General features: G+C 39.0%; 1 protein-coding gene across 2 annotated transcripts in view; it reads right to left on the reverse strand.

Annotated features, from left to right (window-relative positions):
* Positions 1 to 1,475: 1,475 nt before the first annotated feature.
* Positions 1,476 to 12,004, reverse strand: part of ADK (adenosine kinase) — a 286,337-nt gene continuing 275,808 nt past the window's right edge. For both annotated transcript variants that reach the window (XM_084265348.1, XM_084265349.1), the window contains exon 11: positions 1,476 to 2,612. In XM_084265348.1, coding sequence (XP_084121474.1) covers positions 2,488 to 2,612 — 125 coding nt within the window. In that variant the 3' untranslated portion in view covers positions 1,476 to 2,487. The remainder of the gene's footprint in view (positions 2,613 to 12,004) is intronic.

Genomic DNA, 12,004 nt, shown 5'->3' on the forward strand with positions numbered 1-12,004 from the left:
ATACAATTCTAGGTATCCATATATCATCCAGGAATATCCATTGACAGATATTGGAGAAATAATGAATGGCTAAATAGAGTGGGTCAGACTCTGATGCCCTTCCATGAATTGGGTAGTAGTTTATTCCTCAGCTGCTCCCACCAGCTTCAAATTATGCTTTGTAGCTGACACTCAGAGCCAAATGTCAGGAGCCCAAGCTCACCAAGCACGTCAGTGGAAAAGCTCAGAACAAAACCTCTGACTTGCATCCTGAATTGAAAACAAGGAATAGAAGAAAGAAAAAAAAAAAAGGGAAAGAGAAGGACAAGAGAAAAAGAGAAGCCCTCATGTTATGACTACTTTCCTTTACATACTCTTCATTCCTTCACAGTAGTTATGCTATCTTGTGATTTCATTGGTACAGTAAAGAATGTTTACCTATTTACATCCTGTTTTAAGCTGGCCATAATTATCTGGTGAGGACATGTACAAAGTTGTTTCAAAAGGAATGGAAAGTGTCACAGATGCAGAAGAAAATGAACAGCAAATTTAACCTCTAGACCATTGGGTTTTTCCTTACTGACAGGCAAATTCACACTGTTGTGGAATATGTGACCATACATTTAAAGTAGGGATTGCAACACATCCTTCCTTATCCTCTCAACTCTTCTTGATTAAAATATATCATATGGATATGTCAAGTTAAAGAATTAAAAATTAGCCATGAGATGTAAACAATAAGATTCTTCTGATTACCCATAAAGCCTGAAGCCCATGCGCTCTGTAGCCTTTTCCAGATTTGTCTGCAGTTCTTTTCACTCCAGTATATTCATTCCTCTTCCTCTCTCCTATGCTAGAAGATGAGAAATGTAAAGGGAGCAGCACTGTGAAGAAACCAGACAACTCACTCTCACAAAGCTGTTCATGAGTAAGTCCACTGACAAGGCTTGTACATGCAACCCTTTTCAGAGAGAAACTGTGAGCCCAAGTCCTTGAAGAACAGACTGTACTTACAGTGCAGTGATCTGTGCTTGCAGTGACGGAGTTCCATGGCCCCACAAGGATTTTCAGAAGTGGCTGGTTTGAAACTCTTTGATGTACTTGCAGGGATCCCACCAGGTGATCTCTAAGACAACAGAGTTCTCCAATGTATCAGAGTGAATACTGGGCCACACAAGGGAATCAGGATCACAGCCTGGATTTTTCCCCATACTCTTTGCAGTACACAAACGGTAACAGCATTCAGTCTCTGGGCATCCCTTGTTCCATGCTATGTGGTAAAGTGCAAAGTTCACACTGACTTCACATTCACTGATCAACCCGAACCATTAATTTTTCATCTCTCCTGTGCAAACACCAAACTGATGTTCAGTCTCTTCCTTACTGCTGACATCACCCTGGACACTGAGTACTGTGGGATAAGCACCCATTTCCTGGCCCTGTTTCAGTACAGTATGTGGAGGAAAGCTGGACAAATATGAATACAAAACCAGGAGTAACTGTATGACAATTTTTTATTTATCAGTATCAAATTACATAGCAAAGTAATGAATGCAATGCCAGATCACCTCTTTGAATACTGGAAATACAAACAAAACCCACCATATTGCTTAATTATTCAAAGTAAATTAAAAGTTTAAAAATGTGCGTTTCAGAGATTCCATTTGGCATATCCTGTCAATATATCCTGCATAAATATTTCTGTACCTCATTTTCACTATGTGTACCTTAAATGTAGCCTCTAGAAAGCTCACATGGATGAGATAGGATCTATCTCTATCTGTATGTTTATGTTCATCATCAACTCATGAATCTGCCTTGAAATCATCACTGAGAGTACCGATCTAACAGATGAATGAGACTGTACATAGAGTGGCCAGGCCCTGATCTCACATAATGTCAGACCTAAAGCTACCAGCATCAGTGCAAGACTGAATGCATGACATCAGCTTTGGATTAAGTCCTTAAATTACTGACAAAATAGCTGTTTGCGTTCACACAAACTGGGCTGGATCTGATGGCCACATCTGGTATGCTCGAGCATGTAAGGAAATTCTTGGGACATTTGCACCACTCTACACTAGTGTGCTGCCACTATATAGGAAGAACAATTCCTGGTTTATAACGTTCAGTGACTCTTGAGTAGGATTTGGCCACGGCTGGATAAATACTAGGTAATTCAACAGAAGTATTTCAATGGTGTTAATCAGTAGTGTCATTTATATGGGATTGCCTTATAAACTGTGTAAATAGAAGAGTTTTTCCTGATGGATGAGAGGATAAGCTTCACTTAGCACTGTTTCCAAAAGTTAAGACTACTGAGATATTGTAGTGGCATCAAAAGGAAAACACCATAGAAATATATATTATGTTTAGAATACAATGAACAGAAGTACAGAAGCGTTGATGCAGGTACTTGGGAAGGTGAGGAAAGGGTAGGAGGAAGAATTTAGGCAGCAATCCCATGGCAACATGGGAATTACTATTGATCCCTCCAGTTCACCAGTATCAGTGAAAGTCAGGCTTCTCTGGGAAGGTGCAACCTGAACGCTTGATAATGACGCTGGCTGCATAATGTCCAGCTCGGATGCACTCGGTCACTGGCCGGTCATAGACGAGCTGCGAGAGAAAACCTACAGAACAAAGTGGGAGAGAAAGAGCAGGAAGAAAATGGTTAGATTAGGCTTTTTGAGTGTATCAGCTTGTCACAGGGCAAAGCAGTGAAATACCGGCCTAACTGTACGTACATGGGTAGTCTGGCTAGTTTAAATCTAGTGTTGTGCTTGAGCTACCTGCTGACTTGGAGCACTGCTGCTGTTATTTCCACTTCATATCTCCAGTTGGTAGCTTCAAGTAAATTGTAGATTATAAAGACTGATCTTTATTAGTATCCTCAAAATTATTTTACCAGAGTTTTTGCTCTCTCCTCTTCCAGAGAGACACCCTGGTTCCCCAAACACGGTTTTAAAACACAGAGAAGCAGTTTTCCCTGCTAAAGGGATCTCCTTCTGTTCACACTGGCTAAAGCTGCAGCCCTGCATGACTGTCACTCTGCAAGCTTTTCTCAAAAAAAGGGAAAGACATGTAACAAAGAAATATCATCTATATTCAGTTACAGGTGTGCACAATGAAAAGGTGAGAATTTTTTACCTGAGGAGGAAAGTCAGATGACAATTTTGCCCTTGATTATGTCAAATTTAACCTAAGACTTCAGAATCAGTGGGTACCTCTTACCATGTGCTGCTATATAAGTAGCAAACCCTATGGAGAGCCATGCACCCTCTTAGATTGACTGCTTTAACTAACAAAGCCCTAGCACATGTGTCTTAGAAAACCAGAAATCACTGGGAGCTGAATGTTTTAAAAACGAGAGCACCTCTTTAAATGAACATAAGCAGAGAGAGTCCTAAAGAAGAGATTATTCAAAGGTACTTGAAGAAGTTAAGTACAACTGGCATCAAAAATTTTATGGATCGAGTCCCTCATTTCTGAAACACTTTGTCTTGGCTGAAAGTATTGTGATCAGAAGCATGACAGAATTTATGGCAGAGGTGAAATATGTATTTTCAATTTGGAAGAGGTTTTCAATATGTGAAAAGTAAACTTAGTATCTTATAATTTAAAACTCTACTCTTGTCATTCTAGAGGTAATATTTTTTTCACTTTTATCCTGTTTTTAATATGTTTCATATGTATCTCTCTTCCTTATCCAGTCACAGAAGGAAAGTGAGACTTGCCCAAGAAAATCAGAATTTCAGCAAGCTGAAACATGTTCTTCTTAAAGCTTTCATCCACCATTTGAAGTTCCTGCATCATGCTCGGACAGGCCAGTATAAATCTAGTCTTGAAACCATGCCTCTCATAAGTACTACGTGGCTCATAGGTACCAATTTCTGACATGTCACAAATTTTGATTCAAAGATGATCTGTTTTGCCAGCTTTTTTTTTGACAGAGTCAGATACACTTTCTCTGTTCAGCTTGGTTACTGTTGGGACAAAGACTACATTATATCGTGATGCTCTCATTGAACCTGCACTCCTTTTCTAAGTATTTCCTTCTTTATAACAAATTAGAACATATTTTTAGAGGACAATAAAAATATCCTATGCAATAATGTCTGTTCTTTGAAGATGAAAAATAACATAAACCATGAAAAATAAGGTTAGATTAACCAAGGATAATACTGGTGAGCAACAGAACCCATTTTCACGAATTACCAAGACCTTTCTTGGCTTTTTGGTTATGACAAACAGAGAAAAGAAGCCTAGCTGATGCACAGTTTTCTTTAAACTGCACTGAACAGGAGGAGTTTGAAACTCCTAAATCAATAAATCAAATAACTTTCATTGGAATAGGGAGGACAAAGAAAGTAGGTATTTTAGCTGACAACTAGGAGAAAACTCATATGTTTCTGACATCAATACTTTTCTAGAGAGCTACGTGTAAACTGGAATTTCACAAATATTGACTGAGACTAGCTGGGAAAAAAGGACTGTTTCACCAACAAAAGTTAAGTCCATAAGCACAAGTGGAAAAGACAGGTGTTTTCAGTATACAAAGATGAGAATCTGAAACAGGAAGAAATCGTGCTGTGAGTGCTTTCACTGATGGCAGTCAGGGGATGACAGACAACACAACTGTGGCAGGATGGTCCAGCAGTAATAGTTGGGTAACAGTTGAGAAATTCAAACAGGCTGCCTGGCAGGAATCAGACCATTTCTGAATAACAAGATGAAAATGGTCTGCTCTCCATTAAATTAACATGCATTCTTAGGAGAAACTTTCTTGGATACGCAGAGAATGTCAATCATTAAATTTAAACTGCCTGGGAGGCTGGAGCTTGCCAGTGTGCTTCTGGGTGGTTAAAACTTGAGAGCAAGTGGTAACCGTATGTAAAATGAGGCTGTTAAGACAGTCCATTTCTGACTCAGTAAGTACTGAAGATGCATTGGGCAGACCTCCAAAGGCAAACATGAGGCTACGTTTGTGCAGAGCATGAATTCAGAGAGCAGTTTATACAAGAAAGAACAACTGTCCTCTATGTTTATGATCAAGGCATCAAACATATATGAAGATAAGAAAATCCAAGGAGCAAAGGACCATAAAACATGAATTATTTTTCAATACCAACAGACTGAGGCTGTCATCACTTCCCATGCTCACTGCAGTTTCAAGCTAGCATGTATCTTTTGTCTTCAGTGAAGCTACTTACTTATTCTGATCTAAGTGAAAGCAGAACCAGGTGAAAAAACATCCCGTTCTAATTGGGGATAGAAATGAGAGATTTCTGTGATTTCAGAGTGGTGGAGAAATGACATTAAGTACAGCTGTCACATATGAGCTACGTAGAAACTGCAGTGGGGAGTTCGCCCTCAAACCATTCCCTTGTCTGCTGAGTTTCTCTTAAAAGGTATGTGTTTCATAGATGAAATAGAAATAGCAGTATCTGACACAATATCGCATAGAATGACAATACAAACACACATATCACAAACACAGAACTACATCACATACGAAGACTAGTCAGTTGGCAAAGCAGACCCCGAGGGAACACCAGAAAGCAGTGTTGTTTGAGCAGAGAAACAAAGAGCTCTATCAGGTTGGCTGCCTTAGCTGCAGAATGTTCTTTTTCATTAATGCTGTAAAAAGGAAAATGGTTGGAATAGAATTCAGAGTTTGCCTTCTCCAGTGTGTAAGGTACCGTGATGCAAACCCCATGAGTCATACACTCAAGACATGGATTCGGATCTTTGAGTTCCAGCTGAAGAAGGTACTGCCCCATCTGTTTTTCACCATCCTTCTTTGCTGCTCGTATAACCTGATACTCTTTCAGAATGATCCAGATTAGTATAAAGAGTAAGCTGTTGAACAGTAGATCTTTACTAACCCAGCTGATTTAAACTGAAGTGGGTTAGTGAGTACTCTGCTCTACCAGTGAGCAGAGTAGTGGAGGGAAGATGATAAGCAGTTGAAAGCTAAGATAATCTCTTTAAGGTTCCATAACACTGGAAATACAGCAGCTAAGTGAACATGGCTTCAGACTTCACACTTCTCCTACAGTTTCACAGCCAAAAGGCAGGATTGAACTCTGATCCTGTATCATGGGTCTGGGCTAACGGGACTAGGTCATCCCAGCACATACTAAAGAAGCTTGGCAGCAATTTTAACTTCTGTCATGGCCTAAACTGGTTCTTGACTGTCATTGGAATGGAGTGCAGAAAGCAGTAGTATATTTTGGCTACTCAAGACAACCTCATCAATACAGTTTCAGGGAATTATCATCTACCATCTTGTAATTGCAGCTATTCTGCACCAGCTGAAGCTGTGGACAGTGTTACATGCATTGTATGCCACTCTCTTCACACTGGAACACAAAGGCAAGAATCAGACTCAGACTTCTGCCCTGCACTGCCTCCTGCCCTGTCATCCAAAGTGTTTATTCTTTGTCAAGTAAGAAGAATGGCAGTTGCAGGATGCCTAGTAGGCCACTTTGCTCTATCTACTCATCTTGGTAAGCTTTCAGAGTAGATCTTTTGTTGCTGTCCACAGGGATGGGTAGCCAAGTAACCACTTCGTACCTAGTTATGATAAGAACTTATTTGGAACTGCATCCAATTCATCTCACTTATTCAGCATCTTCCTACAAAGCAAAGGCAACTTTGTTTTAAAAGCTGATTTAAACCTCACAGTGGTACAAAATGTATGTACATTCCTGGATGATAGAAATGATTCTAACACGGCAATAGCTATTTTTGGCCCATAATTATTTCTTTTCTGCTCAGTAAAGAAATGCATCTCTGAAATCACTTTGCTCTGAAATGTGTGCCTGAAATAATTGAGTTAATCTTTATTATCTCCAGCTTCCTTACCACATATGCTCAAAGACAACATTTATAGTTGTTAGATCTGCAAACAGAATGAGGGATGGAAAAAGTCAAGTTCCTTTCTTCTTTCTTGTGCACACCACCAAATGAAGAGTTCTGTAAGCTAAGTGCCAGAATGGTGCTTGAGCCTCAAAATCCAGGCCCAAACCAAGGTCCTCACTGAAACCAGCTCAAATCTCTTTGGGGATGTCAATGTCGGTTTGAAAAGACACAGCAAGACAGTCCAGGCACTGACACAAAAGGTGCTGCCTTTCCTTTGTTACTTTGAAGAGCTGAATAGCACTTAAAAATCATTAAAGGAGAAACAAGTTCATTCTCCTGTGGCCAGCAAAACAGGCATTTCAGAGGCAATTTCACTGAAATCAGTGATTTCTCTGAAAGATTTTTTTTTCCAGATTATCAGGGGCAATTCTGAATGAGCGCCCAGCACTGGTGCAGTTGGATAGGAATGTGGGAGTCCAATAGCGGAGATTTTAAAACAGTTCTGGTCTGCTTCAGTAATGGTTTAACAACACTTAAAAACAGCTCATATTGAAGCCAAATGTTTCATTTCAAATTGTACACTTGACAATTAATTTTAATGACTGTTAATTACTAATGCTGGCTGGAAATCCATTTATAGCCTCCGACACCCAGCTCCCCCACTACTCGTCTTTCTGCAGTCTCTCTCACACTTCCAACCTTTATAAAATGCCCAAGGCAAAACTAATGTGGTGGTTTTTTTTTTTTTAAATGCAAGAGAAAAGCAGAAAAAAAGCAATTATCAAATGCATTCATTATAAACAATTACAAGCTGACCCTGAGTCAGAGCCCCTCCAAACATTTTTGCCATGTGATATTCCCAGAGAATCCTCCTCTTCCAGCTGAACTCTGAAGTTGCTAGTGTGATCCATGCTGGCCAGGCCATTCACCAGCAAAATAGCCCCAGCCACAGAAAGGATCAAAACCAACTGAGCTGCCTCCTCTTTTTCTTTTTTTTTTTTTTTTTTGCATTGAATGTTTCTGCAGCTCAATTTGTGAACTGCCTTTTTTACATGGTGTTATTCCACTACGGGGGACAGTTGGAAGCACCTTTTTACACTCTCATTTGTATACAGCATTTGTCACAGTTGCTTGAACGCTCATCTATTTTTATGTGATCCCACTAGCTTTCCAGGCCAGCAGTGTGGGAAGATGCAGTTTTCAAGAAAGATCACCCTAGCATTTCAAAGCCTTGTAGCTGATACGACTGAGTCTTTTTTGGATGTCTTTTAGCACTGTTGGAGTGGGTTAATGTTGTGGTAGCATGAGTCTGGTCAGTTGTAATCAGGTGGTTAGCAATGCTGGTGCCAGGAGCCAACCAGCCAACCTAGATTTTATAAAAGATGTTGGCATCAGACGATTCTGCAATATAGACACTGAACGACCGTACGTCAACATGCCGAGGTTTCTCCTTTTTTAATTTTGTGGCAGATGGTGGATATTACAGCCAAGAACTGTGGTAAGCCAGAGGCCCTGCCCATTGCTATCAAATCGAATGTTGGCTATTCTAAATGGAAACGTTTTTGATTAAGGGTGGGATTTGGCTTCTGTTTTCATGTATTTTGGCACTGTGGTCTGACACATTAGACTTACAGTATATATGACAAATTAAATGTAAGCATCTTCAAATACACTTTACTGCTTCAACCTTAGCACTTTCTCTCTCAAAATGTAGTGTAGGAATTATTCTACACATTCCATGTATATGGTATTAACAATAAATATATATGTGTACAAACAAGTGTCTTGTCCTCTCATTTAAAATCAAATGGCTCTGTGCTTCTACAGATCTGTAGTGCCAGGCTAACTATAAGTGAGAACAAAATATCCTTTCAGAAAAACAGTCATTTAAGATGTATATCTAACAAGTGGCAACCTTGAAATCTCACTCTCACTAAAAAGAACGTTAGAAAATCCTTCCTGACTATACCACTGGAGGAAAGTTTTAATAAAAACTAATTAAACTACAAAAATCCCAAGTGGTTAACTGATTTTAGGGGCTAAATTTCTGGCAATTCTAATTATCCTCTTGTGGCTTCACTTAGTGTTTCACAACCATGACAGATGACAATGAAAAACTGCAGTTAAATTCATCCTCCCTGACACCATGCTAAGCACTAGCTTCTCCCTCTCCAAGTAAAATCAATACCATGTTTGAGTAAACACGTTTACAGCTTTATTAGGATGTCTCGCTTGTTCTGTAACAGCTACTTGAAGCTGTGGTAACAAATCGACTCAACTCAGTTAAACCTAGAGAGCTGAGTAAGAGGCTCATCGATAAGGTTGTTATAAAAATAAACTGCAGGAGATCAGAAAGCTGGAACAAACAGCTTGGTAAATGTCAATATTTTCACTTCCAGAGAATGATAAAACCATGAGATCACGAATAAAATGTTTTGGAAGTCTATATTTACTTTATTTATAAAATGGTCAGGTGCTAAATGCATTTCACTGTCTATCTACAACCCTCTTACACAAACTTATTTTCTAATCACCAGTCTGAATCCTAAACCAAGCACGTTTGCAAGAAAAGCAGTTTGCATTGGTACTGCTGTCCCCATCCCTCTTGATTTCTTTAGAGTTATGGACATATTTCAAATGCATTGAATTTCTGTATGTCTTCCTTAGTCTGAGGTTATACAGTCATTTATGGACACAACAACTTTACATTTACTAGACAACTACGAATAAGTGAAAGGAGTTTTCAGTTCAGTAGCCTTTTCTTGGAACAGAGAGGCGGTGTTGAATACACAAAGCAAAAAAGCGTTCAGACTCTAATGCTTTAAATCATTACATGTGGAAAATGTTAATGAAAGATTCCTGCAAAAATGCGACAATAAAACCCTCTAAATATAGGTACCTGGGCCCATCAGAGTGTCTCTCTAAGGAAAACTAGCAGTCTTGTTTCTTTGATGTCTTGGAGCAAGTAGGAAGTGGTTTGGTCCTGAAAGCTGTGCAATGGATGGAGAAAACTTAGATCCTGAGTTGAAGCCCACTGAGACTGATGGGACTTTTCCTATCCCTGGCCTATGCCTTGACTGACTAGTGTCCTCAAAGCTGGAGGACAAGCTTAGTGTTTTATACTGTGACACCCTCCAAATAAATCATCTTCAAGGGACTTTGATTATAACCTGCTGCATATCAACCCTATTAAACTCGCCAGTGCATCTTATTGTCCAAGAAAAGAATAATTTCAGTCTACAATATGGTCCAAGAAAGATGAGGTGGAGGAAACTGACAACAAAGTTATAACTTCTGATGGGTTGGTCCTATTTTTAATTTTAAGTCCACATGATGAACTTTGGGAAATTCCCTTCTGGATCAGAATCTTGTGCCTCTGGGCTTGTCTCCAACAGCCAGGATCAGAGGAAGATATTTGATTTAAAAAAAAAAAAATCCCTCCAAATTTACATGGAATATTCAAGGCATTGTATAAGCCAATCCAAATACAGGTATTTTCATTGTAGAGCATCTCCTCTAACTATCTGAAAAAGCTGCTTTCCCAGCTGATATCTCTCTCTGTTTTTCCTAAAAATATTTCCTAGCAAGTTTCCTAGAAGTGTTTTTCAAAAGCTAACATTCTCCTTAGCCATTTTTGAGACAGCAGAATGAAATAAGCTTCTTTTTTTTTTATTAGTACCTGAGGAAATTTTCTGAGCCTCAAAACAGATCTGTTGTCTTGACATTAAATGGTGCAGATTACTACACCTACTGCTTGGGGTAGGAGGAAGAGAATTTCATTAATTTAACATAGAAATAATGAAGTTCTAAGCATCACAAAATGCAATTCTATGTGCTACCCTCTATTCAGTTTTTAACAGATATTCAATAACAAAAAAGGCTAGGTGAATGTATTTTCATAGTTGGGGTTCACATGCACAAAAGCTAGGAGATTTGAAGTCTTGCTTGCAGAGTGACCATCTCTCAAGTCAGGTGTTATTTGCAGGTGTACTTCCACATGATCAAGCCAGCAGTATGCAAAGAGAACCAGAAAACAACACCCAATGCAGTGGGAATATGTTAGGTAGAAAGCCTATGAATTTGACCTTTGTGGGCTGAAACAGCCTAGCTTGGATTACATTCATAACGCTCCTATTTTAATAAATCAGGATTTGATATATTTTTCCTTTTTAAGTATCTGTAACTTGCCTGCACTGATGCTAATCATTTACTGATACCAATAACAGTAAGGTCCCTTTAAGCAGTCAGAGATCAGTGTCAAACCAACTTACAAGTTCTGCTACAACCACTTCTTTCAACTGGGACCGTATTTTCTCTTATTTTGTTTTTATTGCAACCAATCTTCCCATTTCAAGCATGAGCCCAATTCAGTGTGGAGGAAGTGGACAAATTACAGGAGCTGTTACCATCCTGTTTGTGATGAGCGAGGCTCCTGCCAGCAAATATCCCAGCCTGAGAAGTACCTTTACGGCCATTGCGCCGATCTCCACAGCACTACACCAAGTCATCTCAAATGTGAAATGGAGAACTTATATTTCAGTGTATTTTCATATTCCATTGTTGTGTTGTTGCATCTCCTGTGAATATAGCATCAGCTTAATCTGACACATCATTTCTTAGGGGACTATATCCTGCCCTGATTCCCAGGGGAATGTTCTTGATGATCCAATCTGACTAGTGCCTCTGTCTCTACTCAGAATACATTAAAATAACACAAAAATATTACCAACAGTCTGCGAGCAAGGTAATAATAACTCATTAAAGTAATTTCTAACCTTCCACATGAACATTTTCTTTATCATTACATGATTTTCTAACACATGACACATTAACATAAAATGAAATGTTATGAGGATAGGGATAGTAGACTTGACAAAGTATTTTAAATGGTGATGATTTGCTTTGAGGCGTTAAGTCAATTTGTAATTGTCCCATAGCTATTACAGCAAAAATTGTAACTTTATAATTGGTTTTGAAAATCTATTTTTAACACACTAGGTTTGTTTTTTAAAATGTATGCAACCTACTCAACGTTTATTTCTCACAAAGCCTGTCCAGAATGTCACTGAATTTATGGTGAGGTAAATTAGGCCTTTTACAACCCAATTTTGCAAAATATGAATCCTCTTGCTGTGTACTCTGTCTCCCTTAACATTGA

The sequence above is a fragment of the Gallinula chloropus genome, assembly GCF_964237585.1.
Source record: "Gallinula chloropus genome assembly, chromosome: 5".
Classification (NCBI taxonomy): Eukaryota; Metazoa; Chordata; class Aves; order Gruiformes; family Rallidae; genus Gallinula; species Gallinula chloropus.